Consider the following 23,961-nt stretch of genomic DNA (forward strand, 5'->3'; position numbering starts at 1 on the left):
GAAAAAAGCCGGAAGTGGCGCTGTGGCTCAAGTGGTAGAGCACTAGCCTTGAGCTGAAGAGCTGAGGGACAGTGCCCAGGTCCAGAGTTCAGGCCCCAAGACTGGACCCCCTCCCCCCCAAAAAAGAGAGAGGCAAGCCCTCCTGAATTTCTGCCTTCATGGTGCTTTCCCACTTCTGGGTTTTACTGCCAGGACCTACCAAGGTTCTTATGATGAAGACCTGAGAAAGTCTTTTTCATTTTTAGCCTAAGGAGGAGAAAAGTAATCATTTTAGAATACACCAAGGTGTAAATTAACCATTTTGAAACTTACTAGCAACATTCTCCACAACAAAAGTCTACTTTTCTGGGGAAAAGATTATACTGGAATCTTACCTGACCTAAGAAGAAAGAAACTTGACAACTGAAGCTCCTCAATTCTTCTGTGTCACTGAAGAGGGGGAAATATGCTAAGAAATGCTTCTAAAATGTGCAACCTAGAGAGCTAAAATCATTTCAATAGTGAAGCTTGTAAAATTATAGAATATCTCTTCTTAAACGAAAATATAAATAGGATTCTAGTGCAGTAACAGTAACCACTATGAGAGATTTAAAGATATCAGGAAAAAGGCCAGGTGCTAGTAGCTCACATCTGTAATCCCAGCTACCCAGGAGTCTGAGAACTGAGGATAAAAATTCAAAGTCAGCCCAGGCAGGAGATTCTTACCTCCAATTAACCACCAAAAAACCAGGAGTAGAGCTATGGCTTAAAGTGGTAGAGTGTTAGCTTTGAGCAGGAGAGCTCAGGGATAGCACCCAGGCTCTGAGTTTAAGTCCCACAATAGACCAAAAATAAGGTAACAAGAAAGAGTTTGTAAGAAATATGTAGTGAGGAAAAAGAAAGAAAAAAGTTAGTGAAGCAAACTGGAGGATCTAAAGTTTTTCTTACTTCCTATCCAGATTAATAAGGACCTTCTCAAGACAAACTTTGTCATCTGACATTCTACTATCCACTATAATATTTCTTCAACAAAAATTAAAATGAAAGGCCAGAAAACATTCTGAAGAAAGAAATATCAAGCATTAAAACTAGACTCAGCAATGACAAAATCTTGGATTCATTAGACAGGTAATTTTAAATAACTGTGCTTAATATGTTAATGGTTGTAATGGAAAAGTTGATGGTATGAAAGAACAGAGAAATAATATAAGCAGACATGTAGAAACTCCAAGAAAGAATGGATAAAGAATTATAAGATCAAGTACATTGTAACAGAAATAAAAATTGCTTTGCATAGACCGACCAATCAGTAGTTTGGATTAAATTGAGGAAAACCAATTTATACTCCCACCAACAATGAAGTAAGGTTCCTATTTAGCCACATCCCCTCCAGCATCTGCTTTATTAGATTTTTAATAATAGCCATTCTAATTGGTGTGAGGTGGAATTTCAATGTTGTTTTGATTTGCATTTCTTTTATGACCAGAGAAGTTGAGCATTTTTTCATGTGTCTCCTTGCCATTCTTATTTCTTCTTCAAAGAAGTCTCTCTTTAAGTCTTTAGCCCACTTATTAATCTGGCGGTTGTTTCTTTGAGGATTTGTTGTTGGGGGATTTAGTTTTTTGAGTTCTAAGTACATTTTAGATATGAGGCCTTTGTCCATTGTATGGCTAGTGAAGATCTTCTCCCAATCCATGGGCTTTCTATTGATTTTACTAGCTATGTCCTTTGCCAACCAGAAGCTCTGCAGTTTCATGCAATGCCATTTGTCTAACCTTTATTTATTTGTTGTGTTTCTGGATCTTTATTAAGAAAAAAAATGACCATATAAGCTGATGCTAAGTGAAATGAACCCCAAGATATGGACACAAGAAGTTTGTCTTCATTGTTATTGTTTTAAATGTACCATGTGATTTTATTATTATTATTTGTTGTTGTTGCTTTTGTATGTTCTTTCCCCTATGGCATATCCCCTGTTGTCACTGTACTTGATTTTGATATCCTGCATCTTGTATATACATATGTCTAATCTGGGGAGGGGAAGAGGGACAACAAAATGCTAAAACAAGGACACAGGATGACCCATTCCAACAAGCATACCCACAGAACGGTATATTGGGAGGGGAGGGGAGGAGTATGGTAGGTGGGGGAGAAGAGGGATAGTGGGATGACAATAATAAGGAAGGAAAAGGGTAACAATGATCGACAAGTAATGTAATCATTGCCTTACTCATGTAACTGTAACCCCTCTGTACAGCATCCTAACAATAAAATAAAAAATTAGGAAAAAAATTACTAGGCTGTAAGATAGAAAATTAATAGAAAATTCTCTAAATAAAAAGAAAATAAAGATTAAACATGGAACATTTGTGAGTTGTGGGACAATTGCAAGCAGGGTAAGATAGGCATATTGCAGTAGCAGAAGGAGAGAGACACAGAATAATTGTTTGAAGTAATAATAATTCAGAATTTTCCAAATTTATGACAAAAGAGAGAGTGAAAAAAGGGGTGACATTGTCCAAAAAGAAATGTGGCCATTATCTGACTTGGTAACTGTAACTCCTCTGTATATTACTTTTATAATAACAAAAAATTAAAAAAGAATAGACACAAAGCCACACATGAAAGCAGGGTTCACTAAGAAGAAATACCAAAATCCTACTCAGAACCATATTCCAAATACAAAAGACCATGGCAAAGAAAATATTAAAATAAAAGTCACTTGGATTAGCATCATTTTATAAGGTGATATGTACATAGCTATTGAACTAAGGTGATCCTATGCTAGAACTATCCTAGGCATGTACTAATATTACAAATGAGGGAAACTAGGCATTCTGAGTTTCTTTGGGTCTGGCAGACTCCACTTATATGATTTTTCCCCTCAAGTCTTTCCATTTTCTTACAAATGAGGCAATGCCATTCTGATGGAAGCATAGACTTCCATTATGCAGATATACCACATTTTCTTCATCCATTCATCCACTGAAGGGTTGATTCTATGTCTTGGCTATGGTAAATAATGCTGCAATGAACATAGTTGTGCTGGTAGCTTTAGTGTGGCCTTGTTTGTGATCATTTGGATAAATGCCCAGGAGTGGGATTGCTGGATCATAGGGGAGCTCTATGTTTACCCTTTTGAGGAACTTCCATACTGTTTTCCAGAATGTTTGAAACAGGTTACAGTCTCATCAACAATGCAGTAGGGTTCCCTTTTGGCCACATCCCCACCAGCATCTGTTATTATTAGATTTCTTGATAATGGCCATTCTAATTGGGGTGAGATGAATCCCAATGTTGTTTTGATTTGCATTTCTTTTATGGCTAGAGAAGTTGAGCATTTCTTCATGTGCCTATTGGCTATTCTTATTTCCTCTTCAGAGAAGTCCCTCTTTAAGTCTTTAGTCCACTTAATAATGGGGTGGTTGTTTCTTTGAGGATTTATTTGTGGAGGTGGGGGAGTTATAAGATATGGAAGCAAGAGGGATTTTTTGCTTGTTTTTCTTAGTGTACTGTATGCAGTTATTTCTTTTTTCTTTGGTTTACCTCTTGTTGTCCCTATTTTTATATCAGTACCCTTTGTATTATTTATAAGTTTACCTTATTTGGGAATCACAGAAATGGTGAGACAAAGGACAATGGGTGAACCAATGCACTAGTGATACACAACACTATGTTGGAAATTAACTTTACATGAACTTGGTGGGAGATGGGGGTAGCAGGGAAGGGAAAGTGGGAGAAAACAAGGGAGAGGGTAACACTGTTCAAAAGAAATGTATGCATTACCTTACTTATGTAACTGTAACCCCTCTGACATAACCTTTACAATAAAAAATTCTAGAAAGAAAAAATCTCCAACGATTTCCCTGTAGAACTTTACCATTGTATGTACAAGACCTGAGGAAATGAAACAGAAACTTATATAGACATCCTTAATTGTGAATAAAACATTAGTCTGGTTTATGCCTTTTTACTTTTTCTTCTGTTGGTATTGCCTCCCTTTTAAGAATTTCTCCAATGTAGATATTCCTTTTCTTCTGTTGTGTGTCTTCCTATTTGCCACAATAGAACATTCTCCCAAATGATTCTCTCCAAAAAGCGATGATTAGTGGATCTTCACAGTCTTTTCGGGCAATCAGTCGACCAGTAAATACAAATTTGCTAAGTTCACTGGGGTTCGGGAACTGGATAATTATGATTGAAATCCATCTCCTCTCGGACTCTATATAAGTTGAGAATTGCAACCAATTCTTTCAAAGAGTTAATGCACTTAGGATATCCACAATGTTCTTTATGAATTAAAACTTATAGATAGTCAACTGTTTCAAGAAGTAAGATATTTTTGTAATAGAAGTTTTTTGATGTAAAATACTTAGGTAAATTATTGTTAATTTAATGGAGTGTAGGTTGCCTGTATTAGTGAATGATCCCTGGGAATCTTAAGGAGAGTTGTGCATATGGTAGAATACCAGTTTTACCTGTGGCCAGCAGATGGCAGTGTTCAAACCAATTCTACTCAATCTCATTAAGTATACAAACAACTACCAGCAATATTGTGTCAAGGCCTTTGGGGTTCAAGAGTAGACTAAGAATCACTTATTTTCTCCATAGAAATTATTTATTGTTTTTTTTCCAGGTGTAAGAATACCTATGAAAACTACCTGTGAAAATATCCTCAAAAGTCTTATGAAGTAGCTTTGTCATATTGGTTATACTGGAGAGGTAGTGGGGAGAATGTCACTCAGAGCCATAAATGATAATATGGACCTAAGATTAAAACAGAAACTGCAGATCTAAATTTGTAAAGTCCAAGTGAAAGCTAATATGCCACTATTGTACATTTTCCTCAGCTTTCCAGAAACGCAAGCAAAGATGCCCATTAGTTACCTGAGAATACTATGCTACTGAGTTGAGAGAGCAGGTTTTATCCACCACAACAAGATATCTGACTTAGAGCAAGGAAATGAAGCATTTTCTACAAATAGTTGTCAAACAAATCTAGATTTGTAGTGCTTTCATATCAATAATGTTAGTACCCTGTAGAAATGCAACTTCTTTTTAGCACTCCACAAAATTTAGGTGTGGTGATGCAATGCTGTAATCATAGCTATGCAGGAGTGGAGAACAAGAAGATTTCAGTTTGAAGTCAGTGTGGCCAATAGTGAGAACCTCATCTCCAAAACCTCCTGGGCTGTAGTTATACACCTGCGAATCTAGCTATTTGAGAGGCAGAGGTAGGGTGATTGTAATTAGAGATTAGCTTGGGCAAAAGTTAGTGTGAGACTCTATATGAAAAACATCTAAAGCAAAACATTTGGAGGCATGGCTCAAGTGGTAGAGCTATTGCCTAATAAGTACAAGACCTTGAGTTCAAAACCCAATATGGCCAGAAAAAAAAAGAAAGAAAAGAAAGGAGGAAGAAAGAAAAAGAAAGAGGAAGGAAGAAAGAGAAAGAAAGAGAGGGAGGAAGGAGGGAAGATAGGAATGAAGAAACAAAGAAAGAGAAAGAAAAAAGGATAAATTTCCCTTCTGGCCTTCACAAGGAGATGCTGTAGAAGCAGGAATAACATCCTCAGGAACATATTTAAGATTCATGGAACAGCCTGGTGGTGGTGGCTCACGCCTGTAATCCTAGCTACTCAGGAGCCTGAGATCTGAGGATCATGGTTTAAAGCCAGCCTGGGGAGGGAAAGTTGGTGAGACTCTCATTTCCAACAAACCACCAGAAAACCAGAAGTGGCACTCTGGCTCAAGTGGTAGAGTGCTAGCCTTGAGCTGAACCGCTAAGGGACAGCGCCCAGGCCCAGAGTTCAAACCCCACAACTGACCAAAAAAAAAAAAAAAAAAGATATTCACAGAACAAATTCTATACAGGGTGTTGTTTTACATTTGTTCATTCTTTTTTAAAAATTAGTTTGTTCATTGAACAACTATTGCCTAACTCTATTCCAAGACATATACACTCTAAAAACTGAGTAGAAGATGGCAGGTCTAATTAAACCAATATGAAAGTATGAATTTGTTTGCGTAAGGATCTTGCAGAGTGCAACTGTAAGCACCTCAAAGAACTTGTGGCCCACAGCAGAATGGTTAAACATATACTGAGCGTCTTAATGCATAGATAGAAGGGAAGGGCCTCCTAATTAGATGTAGCAAGAACAGACAGAGATTTGGGGAGCTGCTGGTGGTACATGATCAGGATGATATATATGGATAGATGGATGGATGGATGGAATGATATGAAAAGCCTGCAACCAATTAATAAGAAATTATTCTGATATACATACATACATCAGACTAATATGTATTAAGTATATCTAATATCTGAGACTAATATAATTAAAATATATATCACTGTCATAGCCACAATACTAGCAAATAGACTTCACTTTTCTCTTTCCTTTCTTCTCATCTCCTCTTCTCTTTCTTCTATTCTATTCTATATTTTTAATTTGTTGGCCTCTACCTAAATAGCAGGATAGAAGACAAGTCTAATGGCAGCAAGAGCTCATTTATTTGGCAATTTCATTTTATAAATCCCAAGTTATCCCTCAAAATATCATTACTATTTCCATGTTAATAACATGAGACAAAGAGAGCTGAGGAGACTTTTCTCCAAGGTCTCTCATCTGTGAAAAGTCTCTCACTTCTCATCTATGAAAGCCATCTCCCACTCCCCTTCCTTTTAAGTAGAGTATCCCCATAAAGAAGCAGCTTGTGTACATAGTTCTGTGCTTTTCCACATACTCATTCCTGGATGCCTATCCTTACTTAGCCCCATTGCCTACTCCTTCAGACTCAGGGCCACAGAGAAAAGAGACTGCAAGTCTTAAGCAACATTAAGAGACTATTTAGGAAACACACACTGAAATGTCATGCATAAGTAATTGTTTATTGTGGCCTACCACAACCCAGATGAATGGTCTCACTGCTCTACGGTGCAGAAATTCTATAGGCATCTCACTCACCAGGCTCAAAGCTAATTATCAAAAGGGCTGCATTTCTTCCTGGAGGCTCTAGGTAAGAATCTGTTTTCAATCCCTTCCAATTTCTTAGAGCTTTCCGTTTTCTTTTGTTTTGGACTTGCTTTGTCATAATTAAATTCACACCTATTGGACCCTTTTCCTGGGCTCTCATTTCTCTCTGTGATTATCTTTGGAAGGATTGATGTAGCAAGATTTAGGCCACTGGTATAATCTTGAATATTGTCACAACAGGATAACATACTCACAGATCAAGTTTAGGGTTATGTCAGGGTGTGATAATCCTTGGAATAACATGATGAAGGTGTTATACTGTGAGTTGTTGAGGTGGATGCTCATAATTTTATGTTGCCTGGATAATCATTTTCAAAGGTAAGCTTAATTTTCTCACCACTGGAACAGCTCTAAGCTACTCTTGACAAAAACCTTCCCCTGTTACACCATATCCAACTGGCTCTATCTGGTGGCCAGAGATCACACACAGAGGCACCTAACCTGCCTAACATCCTGGCCTCTACTCTTTCCTGCCAATCCCTTTAAAAGCATCATAATGCTTATGAAAACTAACTCCAAGAAATGGAAACAAGAGTTTTTCTTTATTGTATAGTTTGAAGTTCTTTCTTTTTTACCTCTTGGTTTATTCCCTGTTGTCACTTTTTTTGGTGCCCTTATTTTTTTGTGATCTGATTCGAGGAAGGGAAAGGGAATCACAGAAACTGTGGGACTGTGGGACAATGGGTGAACCAATGCAACAGTGATACTCATCAAACACTATGTTGGAAATGAACTATACAACTTGGGGTGGAGGTGGGGGGAGGAAGCGGGAGAAAATGAGGGAGGGGGTAACACTGTTCAAAAAGAAATTGTTCATTATTATGTAACTATAGCCCCTCTGTGCATCACCTTTACAATAAAATTTAAATTTAAGAAAAAGCACCATTTGGACAGAAGCCCCATGGATGTCATATCCTACATGCAGTGTGACCCTTCAGAACTCACGTTTCCTGCTTTGGCACACTCCAATTAAAGCTCTCCGAAGAAAATCTGCTCAGATTATGCCTTGAACCCAACAAAAACTTGGCCCACAAGTGTGTCACAATTTTTCTGGGCTCTGTGACATCTATACGCATGGCCTTCAGGCACATCTTGTATGCCCCAGAGTCTGGAGGTACTGAAATAACTCTTCCATGTTCACATTGTGGTTGTGTCATAGAAGCCATGCTTGCAACCTGACTCTTGGCCACGAGGCAGCTGGCCATGCTTCCTGTGGGCAGATCCTTTGCCCATGTCCTTCCGTTTGGGCCTCTGATAGCTACTGGAAAGAGTGGCAGTCAGTCCCATTTAAAACAGGTCTATCCAGAGTACTTGATGATGCCTCATTTTAGGTGAGTGCTCGGAACTTGTAGGAACGAATCTGAATAGAGAGATTTGAAACGATATGAATCTAATGGTTGCTTAAAGAAACAGAATACTTGGGCTAGAAAGAAGAGGAGCATTGTTAAGGTTTGATAGGGACAGGGGGACAGTTAGAGAAGATCAGAAAGCTTCCTTGATGACAGAGGGTTTAAACCTGTGTTGTGTAGTCTCAGACAATAGATTAGTATTAACATCCTCAAACTCTTAAGATGTAGCTTTTGGCAGAAAGTAAGAGAGTTCAAAGGCTACTATTGATGTTTTCCAGTGGTACAAAGTAGAAATGCTACAGCTGGATGGTGTAGATAGTTTTATTTTATTTTTTTTAAGACAATTTAAGTATTACATGAGGGATAGCTTAGGTGAGTTTACAATTCTACTTAACTCTCTTAGTGGCTGATTCACGGCCTTTGAACATCTCCCGTTGCCTATCAGGAGAACCAGCCAGTGCCTTCTATCCTTACCAGGGATCATTTTACTTTTAGAAAAGCCATCCTCAGGATTCATACCATTCCACTCAACAAAAAGAGGAGCAAAGGAAACTAGAAGAGTTCAGTCACCTCATTAGAAGATTAAGTAGTTCAAGTTACTGTTAACAAACTATAAAACCATGCTCAGTACCAGGTTTTAAATAGCACACAAATAGTTTGTAAAAAATTAATCTCTGGCATATTGGCACATCAAAACTAAACAAACACTGCAAAGAGACAAGCTTAAATAAAATGTGGATTCATTTCTATTAGGTGATCTGTATGAGTACTATGACTCACATTTTGAGAATATTACATATTTAAAGCTAATTTAAAAGCAAGGGGTAGACTGGGCTTTTTCATTTAATCCAGAAAACAATATATTCTTTAGCCTTTTTTCAATTTATTCGCTTTTAGGGTGGTTATTGAAAATGCCTTGTGTAAGGTCTTCGAGCTGTTGTACAATATATAAAATGCTTTAATACTTTTGAGAATGATATCACTATTGATATTCTTGATATTCCAAACATATGTTTGAATATTTAAGTTATAAATCTGGACCCAAAATATTATTTTCAACTCAAAAAAAAATGTCCAGGAGAAATTAAGAGGTTAATTACTACTTCAATTATTTGCTAGAGGAGTCTCTATGGTTCTTTATAGCTGTGATTTATATAACTTCAAAGAGTGTCTCGAGTGTCCATGAGGTTGTTGTAGTCATTTCTGACTAAGAGCAGCTTGTGCGGACACTTAAGGTTTGGAGTCAATGCTGTCAATGTCTTCATGACTCTTCTCTCTTCTTTCCATCCAATAGCAATCAAGAACACCAGTGCCAACTCCTGATATGCCTCTTTATCATCAGGGGAAGGTCAGCTATTTTTTGATCCCCTTGGGAGAAAGACAGCGCCTCAATCCATTTCTTAAAATAGCCAGCCATTCTCAGCTGTGGGGCTGGAGCCCCTCCAGGGGACAGCAAAGGAAACACAAGTCCACCAGCGGGTGTAAGAAGCCACCAAAACATGAGTTGGGACAGCTTCTCCTAGATTTTGCCTACTCAAAAATCTACTCTTTTACATAGTTATTGCTGAGAGGTTAATGACCATCTAATTATTTTTTTTAAATTTTATTTAACAACAAACAACTGGATTGAAAATGAAACTCAATGTCACCATCTTCTTTGGGGCCATTTTTGGTGCTTTGGGGGTTTTACTGTTTTTGGTGGCTTTTGGATCAGATTATTGGCTTCTTGCAACTGAAGTGGGGAAGTGTTCAGGTGAACAGAATGTGCGTTTCTTCTTCTAAATACTGGGATACCGGTTAGGGGTATGCCTCCTCTTGAAGTCAGAGAATAGCAATGGGGTGGGGGGAGAAATCTCTATTTCTTCTATAAGAAATCAGTATTGGGGATAGAAGACATTTCTTAAAAAAATTCCTGGATGCAGTAATTTCCATTTTATTCCTTGGGTTGACAGCAAATTCCCTCATTTGTCTTCTGTGCAGATAGAGAATGTCACTTTCCACCATGAAGGATTCTTCTGGAGGTGTTGGTTTAATGGAATTGTGGAAGAAAATGACTCTAATGTCTGGAAGTTCTGGTACAGTAAGTACAACTTAGCTTTCTTTTGTCCCTTGTCTCTGAAACAAAAACAAACAGCTTATTACTTAGTATATACTACTTACAAGAGGACTAGTTTCTTAACTATAATATCTAAACACTATGTCTTCAAAGGCAGAGTTTCCTTCCCAGAAGAAATGTCTGTAGAAATTACAAAGTTACCTTCAGCCACAAGAGAAAACTCTGAATGTTCGTGGCAAAACAACAGTAATATATATCTCTATATATGTATATTTATATATATACATATCCATGTATGTGATGTGTTTATAAAATTTGAAATACCCTACTTTGAAATAACAGAACAGATATCTACAGAATTTTCTCTTCAAATGTCTGTTATAAGCATTCCTTTTTGTCTATAGACACTTGAAATCTCAAATGTTAAAAAAATCCAGAAATAGAGGTATTATTTTATATTCATAGCCTTAAAGTTAAAAAAAATCTTCTTTGTGTGTGTAATGAAACTTAATTACCAGCAGCAGCAGATGAAAGCCTTTATATTTGAGCTTTACTTAAGTTTGTAAGCAATATCAAGAAATGCCTTGCTTTTGATGTTTGTGTTTTGTATAGAATCTTTAAAATTCCCTTTTGAAGTCGAATAACTTTAAAAGACTATGATTCATTGTTTCAACTGTATTTCTTATACTGTATTAATCTTTGAAAAATCAATGCATTTCATTGTCTCCATAATGAAAGACTTGTTTATTGGCTTAAGTTTATTATAGGTTGAAATTATTAGTCTTCTATCAAACACTTGTGTGGAAAAAAATCAAAGTATGTATTTACACAATAGTCAAAATTATGAAATATGTAGGAAGAATGTAAGGCCAACGAAAGGCTTCAGGAAGCAGATGGCAAGTTATTATATAGGAAAGGAAAAAGTAGTGAGGGCTGGAACAAAGTTCAAGGGGTAGAACACCTGTGTAGTAGGTTAAGTCCCTGTGTTCCGATCCCAGTACTGTTAGGAAAGGAAAAGAAATGGACAAAGTAGAAATGAAGTAACATTTCAAAAGAAATATCTGGTAGACCATCTTATAGCACATTTTGGGTAGGAGAATAAGTAAAATGTTAATGGAAGTTCAGGAAATTCAATGGAAATGTAAACAGGTGAGAAGGAATCAGACTCTGCAAGAGAGAAATCATGCCAAAAGACATAGGTATTAGAAATACCTACATTTATATAAATGAAACATCGTGACTCTAATTTGAATTCTGTACTGTGTTATTCGCATTTATTCCATTCAATTGCATCACATAGCTAGATGTTCAAGGAATATTCACCTTCAAAGTCCTCTGCACTGTTTAGTAAGAATTTTGTCTCTCGTACTACAAGTCTCTGAATTTGTTGTTGGAACTGACCATTTTCTTTGCTTGTGTACCCCTTGACTCTTGTATTTTGTTCCATTAGGAATGAGTCATTGTTGGTTGAGCTTCTCAGTAATAAACACCATTGCTTTGCTGTTCTTTCTAGCTAATCAGCCACCATCTAAGAACTGTACACATGCCTACCTGTCTCCTTACCCCTTCATGAGGGGCGAGCATAATTCAACCTCCTATGACTCTGCAGTTAGTAAGTACTCCTGTTTTCCTCGTACCTCTGAAAGGAACTTATTTTCTTCAAGACGTTTGCCACAGTGGTCATGAAAAATAATTTAACACTTGTAATTCCAATATTGTAACTGCTATTTGTATTTGAAAAGTAAAATATGTCACTTTTCACATACCATTTATAAATTTAATAGAGCCAGTTGGCCTAAGAGAAGTAGAGTTTTTATGATTCACTTTTTTACTCATAAAAATAATCTTTTCAAAATGTGTTTGTGGATATGAATCTGGCAATGTCTATTGGGAAGAATTGCTTCTTCAGGTTTTAACTGACCTAAAATTAGTCATAAATAAAATATATCTTACTGTAAAATATTTCTTTGCAGTTGTTACATGAGAACATGATCATGCTATCATATTCACTCACAAGGACTAAACGCTATTGAGTGTGATACTCTACATAGAAAAGGTAACTAGAGAGTATTAACTAGAAATCAGATAAAATAAGTTTTTTATAACTAAAACAGAGGGTTTGTATACATTGTCATTGCAAAAGCTATTTCAAAAATAATACCAAATATATTTAATGCTCTGAATCAATTTATGATAGTCCAAATTCTCCAAAGAAAGAGAACCAATAGCTTAAATATATGCTGTATATACATATATACATATATGTATATGGGCTCCAGGATCCCCCAATAGATACCAAACTTCTCAGATGCTGAAGACACTCATGTAAATTAGCATAGTATTACATAGAACCTACACATTGTTTTATGTATTTAAATCAATCCTAGATGACTTTTAGTACCAAATACAATGGAAATGCTATATTAAGTAGTTGCTGTGCTATGTTGTTTATGGAATGTGCTGTACATGCTCAGAACAGGCAGTTTTTTTGAATATTTTCATCCCATCTTGCTGAATCTATGAGTATGGAGCCCTTATATCCATATATATGTATGGATATATATCTATATATATATATGTATAAATACTTATATATGCATATACTTATATATATATATATATATATACATATATATATATATATATATATATATATACAAAGTAAGTGTATGTGAGAGAGATTAGCTTTCTATTTATCTATCTATCTAACTATCAAGAGATTGATTTTAAAGTTTTAAAGATTTGGACTAGTGATTGTTGTGCCTGGCAAGTCTGAAGTCTGTTGAACAAGCTGGCAAGCTTGAGATTCAGAGAAGAGGTGATTTTGCAATCTTTAATCTGAAGGCTAGTAGTTCCTTAGAAGTTTTATGTTGTAGCCTAGTGATTGAATTCTTTTTTCCCCAGGAAACTTGTCTTTGGTCTTAAAGGCCTACAACTGATTTGAGGAGACACATTATAGAGAATAATCTGCTTTCTCAAAGTCAACTGATATTTTTTCCTATCCTGGGGTTTGAATACTCTCCCTAAGCTTTTAGGCTCAGATCTACAGATCCACTTCCAGAGTTTTTGGTAGTTTTTCTGCTTGGACTGGCTCAGTCTCCTGAGTAGCTAGGATTACAGGCATGAGCTACTGGCATCCAGTTAAAAGTTAACTGATGATAAATTCTAATCGCACCTAAAAATATCTTCATAAAACCTCTAGTCTTTTTCACTTTTGTCTCAGAACTGGAACTTGAACTCAAAGTGTCTTGGTTTTGAAAGTCCTTTTGCCTTTTCATTCATAGCTGATTCTCTATCCCTTGAACCATATTTCCAGCTCCTGAATTTTGCTGACTAATCTGAGATAAGAGTCTCATGGATTTATCTCCTTGGGTTGGCTTCGAGGTTCAATCCTCAGAGCTTAGCCTCCTGAGTAGCTAAGATTTTGAAAGTCAGCCACTGGCACCTGGCAAACATTTAAGATTTTATTTGCTCACTCACTGGGTGCCATAGTCTCATCCAGTTGACACATAACATTAACCATCACAGAACATAACAAATCTATACTATATTAATCTATCTTTTGTCATATAGGTATTTCTGTACATTATAATTTTGTTTTATGTTTGTGGCAGATTGTAGCATGTGTCCTCATCACATTAATGGGACGTTGTTATAGACAGGAAAAGAGATAAGCTCTTCTGTAGCTGGGCATGTCCATTCAGGTCCAAAGACTGCTACCCTTGGTCTTGAAAACCCATGTGATGGGGATGTTCCTTCCACTGAAAACTGCACAAGACATCTCACATTTGTCGGTAGCTATTGTGTTTGGCAGAGTGTGGACACCCACTGGTAGAAGAAGATATGATACCACAAGTAGTGGAAAAATTAATCATTTAGATTTAAGGAATTTTCAAAGATGCCTCCTCAAAGGAAGGGACCGACTGGGATTTCCAGAACAGCAGGTAGTTACATTGATATTGTTGTTTTGTATTTGTAGAGGTCTTTCAATGAGAGAGGAAGCATAGACCACATATATTTGAAAAGAAATCTACATATTTGAAAAACCTTCAAATTAAGGAGATAGTGAAGAACTAGTAAATCAAGGTAACAATCTCTGCATAATAATTATGATAGAGAGGGATGGTAAATGCATGTCAGAGAAATTATACTGCAATTACACTTAGAAGATTATGTAGCACTGCATATATAATTAGTGTGTCAGTTTTTGGATCTGGTGATAAAACCAGTTCCAATTTTTTTTAATTTATCAAATTCTTTTTGGCACACATATTGTAACTCCTTATTCACATAAAGGAACTTTATCAAGCACTTTGAATAAAAATGACTAAGATATTCAAAGATAGGTCCTACAACCAAAATAGTACATGAGTTTCATTTTTTTCTCATAATAATATAGAAAAGTATCTGAGAATTTTCTTTGTTTCCTGTATCTAAGAGAATGGCCTAACATTCACCAAGTCTTCTTTCTTTTCTATGTGTTTCCTAGTTAGTGAAACTACATGGTGGTCACTAGACACCCATGACTACTATTTAGCTCTTTTCAGATTCACGGTTTTCAGACATTATATGTTTACCAAGTTACTTTCAGTAAATTGAAAAACATAATAAACTTTGATACATTATGGTTTGGGAAATTGCTGCTAAAATGTGTGTTCAACTAAATTTTTATAGTGACAATTGGCCCGTGCTGAATTCAGTAATCTATGGGTGGAATGACTCCTTTAAAATCATTCCACATCAACCTGTTGCAACAATGGGAAGTACAAGTTGTCATGTCCAAAACGAGCTTTACAACGTTGGTGTGTGGGGGGGGAAGGATTGGGATTAGGGGGGGAGGGGGGAGGCTGGGAAGGGATGTGAAGGGTAAACAAAGGAGGAGCCTGCAATGCTTGGTAAGAAATGTACGCATTATCCTGCCCATGTAACTGTAACTCCTCTGTACAGTATGTTCACAAATAAAATTAAATTAAATTAAAAAAAAAATGAGAAAAAAAAATCATTCCACATCACTCTACTGATGACATTAGGAACTGAGACTTTGAGAAATCCTGGTTGCTGTCTTTACACATCTGATTATTATCAGAAAAATGCAAATATCCAGGCTTCTTGTTTCTTTTTTATTGAAAATCTTGTAAACTATTATCAGTGCAAAGTCCTAGTAGAAAAGTACATCTCCTCCTTGTATTTCAATGAAAGGTCAGATTAAACCTTTACTGGATTTTTCTGCCTTTCTATCTATACCACAACTTCTTTTAAACTCTCACATTCATATGCTCTCAAATCTAGCTGTTGGAGTGACTTTCCCTGCTGAAGAAGGTGGTCCAATTCTCAGAATTGTTTTAGAGCTAGGCTTGTGTTTTTTGGAGTTCATTAGGCAATTCTATTACTATAGCAATTTCTCAGAATTAGATTTTCTGGCTTGTTTCATGTTTATATTCAGTCACAGTTAGCTTCTTGGATATCATTTGGTAATGATATACCAGATATAAATTAATTTTCAAGATGATTCATTACTGAATTATTTTTCCCATTCTTAGTGTCCCCATAGACGAGCCACATACACATCTCTCTTTTCTATATCAACATGTTGACATACATAGCTGTAATTGTTTACTTCTTTTACCTCTTTTTTTCCTAGCTTCCTCATTGTACAGAATGTAACTGATTTATTTTTTTTTTATCCTAGAACTTAGTGTTGTGTCTGGTAATTGGGAGACGCTTTAAAATTTTTGTGCAAAAAGACTTTTGGCAAAAATTACATTAGTATTTACAGCATTTAATTTTTTCAAGTGGAAAAATTTAACACTGAATTACATATATCATTCTGTTCTTATTTGAGAGAATTGAACCTGGAATTCATACATGCTAAGCATGGGCTCTCCCACTGAAGTCATGATTTTCTTGTTAAGTAGCATATATTGAACATAATTTCATCTTTTCTGGGTGAGTTAAGACAAAAATGCACATAAAAATAGCCCTCCAGATATTACAGATCTGCAGCTTCAGTAATTCTCACTGACACTGGGGACTTTTGCATATCCCATGACCTTCCCTGGAATGTTGTTTCTCTCCCTCTTTCTGCCCTCCTCTTTTCCAGTCTCCAACCAATCAGCTTTGTCCAAATTAGTACAAACTTGTGTTCTGAGGAAGCGTTCCTGGGTGGACCCCAAACTTGCTGACACTTGGATTGAGCCAGGTTCTCCTTTCCAAAAGTATTGATTAATGTGACAATTCACAGCACATGTTTGAATCATTTACTTTTGTAATTATTCTGTTCCTTTATTTTCTTCTCAATTCAATACCATTCTCAATGCAAGTGGGAGATTATTGTCTCACAATTATTTTGGATCCACTCTAAACAAAATGTTCATTGAGTATTTGGGGGGACAGCCCATTATCACACTGAACTGTGATGTGGATACTGATGCCTAAAGTAACTATTGACATGTGTTCGGTTTCTAAATGGATCCAGCTTGCTCTTAAAATTTTTATTGCATGCATTTTTTGTAGTTTTCAGCCTTCAATTTTGTTTTCAAACTCTCAGCTGTCCTTTATTGTCAGTACTTATTTATCTAGTAGTATTCTTTTCCAGTTTTTCATTTTTTCTTTTTCTTTCTTTTTTTAATCACTAAGAGAATTGAGTTGAATGATGTGAGATTAACAGCAAGAAGTTTTCTTGGTGACTTTTAGTCACTATTAGTCAGCATGCACTAGGCTGCAAGTAACAAAAAACAAAAGTCTAAAATAAAAACCTAAAATAAAAAAAAAAACATTACTTTCCTCATACAAGAAAATGAGAGGCAGCTGTCATAATGATGTTTTGAAGGACTCAAGCTCTTTCAAACGTCTCCCTTCCTTAGAATCAGACCGCCATCTCCATGGTTTACCAGCTGCCACAAAGCACGAGTTTGCCTAGAATTGTCAGAGGGATTCTGCCAATGATTTCTTCATCAGAATGCTCATACATGTCCCGTCAGCTGAGACATGGAGCGTTTGGCTTTCTACCCAAATGAGGAGAAGGGAGGAAAGCTGACAGTGAGTAAATCATCCAAAATAATCCAACTTAGGGCTGGGATCATAATTCTCATAAAGACTTTTTTTTTTAACCAACCACCTGCTTCTACCTACACACTCGCTGCAGATTCCAAGCTGTAACTTGCAGGTCTCCGCTCTGTCGAGATCTCTGCTCATTCTCTTAGATTGGACATGCTGGCTCTTTGCCTGGCATTTCACTTCCTCCTGCAAGGGAACTCATCCTTTTTTTTTTTCCTTTTTTCTTTTTTTTAATTGTGAAAATACCATACAGAGGGGTTACAATTACATGGGCAAGGTAATGAGTACATTTCTTATCAAGCATTGTTGCCTCAAGCATTGTTGCCTCCTCCTTTGTTTCCTCTTACCATCCTTGCCCTCCCATCCCCATCCCTGTCCCTGTCCCCATCCCCCCTCCCTCCCCACCAAAGTTGTAAAGTTCATTTTTCGACATAACATCTTGTACATCTCATTGTTGCAATGGGTCCACCTGTATCTCTATTTAAACAATTTGTTTTTTCCCTTCCCCTCCACGAAGTATACCAACATCAAATACAGTGAAAACAGGGGTTATACTGTGGGGGAGGGACATACAAAGCAACAAAGAAATCATCTTATAAATGTGTTAGAAACAATCGCATGAAAGAAAAAAAAACATTTGAATACATATCTTAGGGTTCATTTCACCTAACATCAACTTATCTGACTGTTTCTGCTTGTCTCAGACATATACTAGTTATTGCAAATAAGGGAAACCACGGGACCTATGTTTCTTTGGGCCTGGCTTACTTCACTTAATATAATTTTCTCCAAGAGGGGCAATGTCATTCTTTCTGATGGAGGCATAGAATTCCATTGTGTATATATACCACATTTTCTTGATCCATTCATGTACTGAGGAGCATCTCCACATAGAGCTCCCCTATGACCCAGCAATCCCACTTTTAGGCATTTACCCAAATGATCACAAACAAGACCATACTAAAGCTACCAGCACGACTATGTTTATTGCAGCATTATTTACCATAGCTAAAATATGGAATCATCCTTTTTTTTTCTTCTTCACTTTTTGTCATCGGAAGATCCTCCGTGGGGGCCAAGCCCCACCCTAGTCTTCCTTCATTCTCCTCTCAGAAGAGAACAGATCAAGAAGCCCGGACCCTCATAAAGGGCGGGGCAACAGAATGCAGTGAATGTGAAACCTCATACTGGGCTGTTCAGAGAGTGGGCAGAGAGAAATCGGAGACCTTAGCAATTAGCCAACACTTGGCTTGGAATAGCTAACAGAAAAGCACAGCATTACAAAAGCAAGCCACACATACACACACACACACACACACACATACACACATCTGTTTTACTATGCAAGGGAAAGCAGAATAAAACTTAAAACTAAGCAGGGAAGTCTACGAATGAGATTCTTATCTCTAATTAACCACCAAAAAGGCAGAAGTGGAACTGTGACTCAAATGGTAATTAACCACCAAAAAGGCACAAGTGGAACTGTGACTCAAATGGTAAATAATTAGCCTTGAGCAGAAAAGTTAAGGGACAGAAACCAGGCTGAGTTCAAGACCCAGTACTAACACACACACACACACACACACACACACACACACACACACACACACGCATGCACACACACACACATACACATACACTCACACACATACACACATGCACACACACATACACATACACACACTCACATACACACACACAGCAAAGGGAAATAATTCCACCTTTAAAGTTTATTTTAAAATGTGCAATTAATGAATATTTTGTTGAATAAAATAATGTGTTAAATGTTAAAAGTAATTACTACTTTGAAGTAAGGCGTTACCATTGCAAATATGAATATGTAGAAAGTTGTGCAAAATATTATTAATTTACTATGACCTTTACCATTTATTAAATGTGTTTTTTAACAAAAAGATGGGTAAACTTTTTGATTAAAATTGAAATAGATTATGCTTTTTGTCTAGCACTGACATAGTTACCTAAGGTGTTTTGGAGATCCCATGGCCTGCCCTAGGTATCCAACGGTCTCACTAGATGCCTCTCTTTCCCCACTGGCCATTAATTTTTCTGGAGTAGTGAGGTCTAGCTAAAAAAAATAGTTTATCAATTTTTTTTTCCAATGTGTTTTTTAGTAACTCTGAGCATTGTTTGAAATTTACTAACTTCGAATGTTACCAACTTTAAAAGACTTCAACTGCTTTACTTTTGATGAAAAAGCATGTTTGGCAAAACTTAATGGAAAATGACATCTAGTCTTTCTTTTCTTATACATGCCAAATACCTAGATATTCAAAAGTGTGTTGTCAACATAATTTCCTGCTATTTGTTCAAACGTTTCAGATTGCATAGCCATGAGGACAGATCCAACGCGATATTTCTCAGGAGACTACAGATTGATTTGCACCTGGTTTTTCATGTGGGATCTTAGTGTGAGAAGTGGGCAGCTCAGGTATGCCTGCCACCCATACAGAACCTATCTGACCTTTTTGGTATGGATTCATGGCATACTTCCAGGGCTGTACATCAGAATTACAAGTTTAAAAAAGTCACTCTTTTAGCCTGGGCACTAGTGGATCATGCTTATAATCCTAGCTACTCAGGAAGTTGAGATCTGAGGATCTTGGATCAAAGCCAGCCCTGGGCAAGGAAAGTCTGTGAGATTCTTAGATTCAATTAACTACTAGAAAACTGGAAGTGGCAGAGCTCTTGCCTTGAGCTGAAGAGCTCAAGGACAGAGCCCAGGCCCAGAGTTCAAGCCCCACAAATGACAAAAAAGTCACTCTTTTAGAGTGAATATTATATTTAGAATTATCTACAATCTATTCATGAGTGTCCTAGGTTTGGTTTCTAATCTATGCGATCATTCCAGTAACAGGAGATGATTAGTTTCTGGAAATTGTACTGTATAGTTACTTTCTTTTAGAAAGAACAGATTCCCACCTGTATAGAACCTTTGAGTAATATCTACAATAAAGTCTGCCACACTCACAAGTTGACTTTTCCTCTCTTGATAGGAATCTCCCAGAGCAGTACAGCTGGGCTTTTCAACATTAGTTCTTTTTTGTGGCTTAGAAAATTCTTTGTTGCTCAGAATGTCCTGTTACACTGTAGAGTATTGATCAGCATCCCTGGTTTCAACCCATTATATTTGGGTAGCAAACCCTCCATTGTGACAAAGAAAATTGTCACCAGACATTGACAGATGTCCAGGGGGGTTAAGCAACCTGGATATCTGCTTCTAAAACTTCTAATCCAAGCTCTTTGAAAGCATAATCGCCCTTTAGCATTTGTGAAGAAGTAGTTCTGAGACCCTTATTGGGTACCCAAATCCATAGATTGCTTATTACTTTAATATGAAATGATATATTATTTGAATTCAAAATAACACACATATACACACATGCACGTATCCTTTCTCCTGTATCCTTTAAAGAATTTCTAAATGATTTATAATACCTTTGACAGTGGAATAGTGTGCAAATAGTTGTTATTTTGTATTGGTTAGGGAATAATTGATTTAAAAAAACATAGTAATGTTCATTGCAGACATAGTTCTTCCTTAATACTTTTGATCCACAATTGATAGAATCTTTGGTTGTGGAACAGGTGGAATCAGAAGACTGACTGTATGCATAACCTACCTACATCCTGTGGCCTGTTCCAGTTCTGGGCTGGATATCATATCACAATGCCCTTTTCTCCTTCCTTCATTTCACAAAGAATATTCAAAGCTGAAAAAAAAAAAAAACCAGGCAGCTCATTTTAGACTCTCTTGTTAAACACCACGCTGCTGCATCTAGCTTTGGACATGTTCTTAGAAAACAATATCAACTAGACTCATAAAAGTGATTATTGAAACTGGCCACTGGTGGCTCACCAGTAATCCTAGCTACTCAGTACGCTGAGATCTGAGATTGCCATTTGAAGCAAGCAGTCAGTGGCAGAAAAGTCTCTGTGAGACTCATCCCTAACTTACCACTCAAAAACAGGAAGGGGCGCAGTGGTTCAAGTGGTAGAGCACTAGCTTTGAGCACAAAGAGACTCAGGGAGACTGCCCAGACCCTGAGTTCAAACCTCACAACCGACAGAAAAAAAACCCAAGATTCTTCAGTACCTATTCTATTCCAGATATCACTCTGAGTGCCTCAGGATCCTCTGTCATGGAGCTTGCATTATAATAAGAAGGCACAGACACAGACACGCACACACACGCAGAGGAAATAGACAATGTGAGTCAGTAAAGTTTTGGAGAGAAGAAATGAACGATTGTAAGATTTGTGGTGGAAGTTTCAATGCTGAACATCATGGTAGGCAAGGGATCTCGAGAGGAGTGATGTCTGTGTTGAGCAGAAGAGCCTAGGTAGAATGTGGGCTCTGCTGTTCAGGTGAGCTCTGTGAACAGGTTCCCTGATGTCTCTTCCAGGAACAAGATGGATGAGGCAGAGAGAATGCTTAGCACGGAGACTGGCTTGAGTTCAGGATCTGTGGGAAGTATAAACCACATCATCAGCTAAGTGTGTGTGTGTGTGTACTGGCTTCTTAATCTCTTCTTTATAAAGGGATGTAAAAATATCACCCACCTTATAGAGATGTTATGCAAATGGAAAGAGATCAGAATGCAAGTGCTTAGCAAAGTGGTTTTCATATCCTTCATATTCAATAAATGTCAGCTATTTCTATGATGCACCAATTTGGAGCACCAGAATAAGCCATCATCCGCCACAGGCATTTATCATAATTTCTCACTTGTGAATTGTTCCCTGTTCTGCTCTCTGAAGTATGTGTGTGTGTGTATGTGTGTGTCTCTCTCTGTATATGCGTGTATAGCCACATCAAATAACTGGTTGAGTTTCTGACACAGACTCAGGGCTTTAAAAATTAATGTGTATTGCCATTATATTCTCACCATCATCCAATCCTGAGTTGGCAGGGATCCTGTTACTTTTTATCCAGTAATGTTGATTGAAATTTACTCAACAATATTTAATGAGGACACACTATGTGCCCAATACTCTTCGAGTCAGGGGATAAAGGGCCTGCATTTATGGAGGTGAGTTGGATGTAGAAATAAGTCGGTGATACAGCACTTTAAAGGCAGGTGCCCTGGAGAAGCAGAGCACAGGGGAGCAGCTCAAGACTAGCAGGCTTGGTGGCAGCGATAAATATAACTCTAGTCTCTCTGAAACAGTGATGTCTGGATGAGACCAGAGGAAAGTGAAGGGGCCAGTCATGTGACAACCACAAGAAGACTCTTTCTAGTGGGTGAATATAGGATGTGAAGACCTAGAAGCTGAGAGATTCCTGATGAGTGCCCAGAATAGGAGACAAACCAACCAGGCTGGTTGACAGAGAGTGGGGAAAGAAGGAGGGAATAGGGATCAGTACTGGGTAAGGTAAAGCCATTGTAAGGAGATGGCTGGGGACTGTGAATCAACAGGAGGGCTAAAGAATCGTTCTTGTCTGATATATATATATATATATATATATATATATATAATGTATATAATATATATTATATATAATAAAAAGGATCTGCCTACTTACTTTGCTAAAACGTAGACGGCAAGGACAAAATCAGGGAACCCTTAAGACATTTTTCTCTATTCCAAATGCTAAGAATAGCATATCAAGAGGTGAAGATTCATCTAATTCTCGTATGATACATACTATGAAAACTAACAATCCCTGGAAAGTAAATAGAGGTCACTTGTAAAACAAAAAAACCAAAATTAGTATAAATAAATATAATAAATAAAATATCTTAAAGATATTTTATTAGACAAACATTTTCAAATGCCTATAGGGAATATAATGATCCTCTATATTGCTATACCCAGCTTCACTGATTACCAACAAATGTATTTTGTTTCCTCTCTCTGTATATATATATATATATATATATGATTCACGTGTGTGTGTGTGTGTGTGTGTGTGTGTGTGTGTGTGTGTGTATGTGTGCACGCGCGCGCTGGGCCTGGGCTTGAACTCAGAGCACTGAGCATTTTAGCTCAAGGCCAGTCCTCCAACACTTGAGCCACAGTTTCCCTTCTAGCTTTTTGGTAGTTTATTAGAGATAAGAGTCTCACAGACTTTGCTGCCCAGGCTGGCTTCAAGCTGTAATCTTCAGATATCATCCTCCTGAGTAGCTAGGGTCACAGAAAGAGCCAATAATAGCTTCCCATAGTATTATTTTAAAAACACATTCCAGGTTGCAAAGATGACATAGAGGCCCCTTGCCACTTCATTCCTCTCATAATTTACACCTTTCAGTGCTATAATACAGTATCCAATCCATAAAACCAGCATTTTGGATAATGCCTATGTATAGATCACTGTCATTTATTATGAGTGGGGGTTATATGGTGTGATCACCGTTCCACAAGTAAGACATTGAGCTATTCAGTTCCATCAACTTTATTCCTGTTACTCTATTTTGTGTGTCACTCTACCACTTGACCCATGCTTTCAGTCCTGCCTTTTTTGG

The 23,961-nt window shown here is 37.1% G+C and overlaps 1 protein-coding gene across 1 annotated transcript in view; it reads left to right on the top strand.

Moving 5' to 3' along the window:
• The first annotated feature begins 9,997 nt into the window (after positions 1-9,997).
• Positions 9,998-23,961, top strand: part of Tmem182 (transmembrane protein 182) — a 53,924-nt gene continuing 39,960 nt past the window's right edge. The window contains exons 1-3 of the mRNA XM_042695553.1: positions 9,998-10,129; positions 10,346-10,445; positions 11,935-12,033. Coding sequence (XP_042551487.1) covers positions 9,998-10,129; positions 10,346-10,445; positions 11,935-12,033 — 331 coding nt within the window. The remainder of the gene's footprint in view (positions 10,130-10,345; positions 10,446-11,934; positions 12,034-23,961) is intronic.

This window comes from Dipodomys spectabilis, unplaced genomic scaffold (assembly GCF_019054845.1).
Source record: "Dipodomys spectabilis isolate Male_0828 unplaced genomic scaffold, ASM1905484v1 ptg000187l, whole genome shotgun sequence".
NCBI lineage: Eukaryota > Metazoa > Chordata > Mammalia > Rodentia > Heteromyidae > Dipodomys > Dipodomys spectabilis.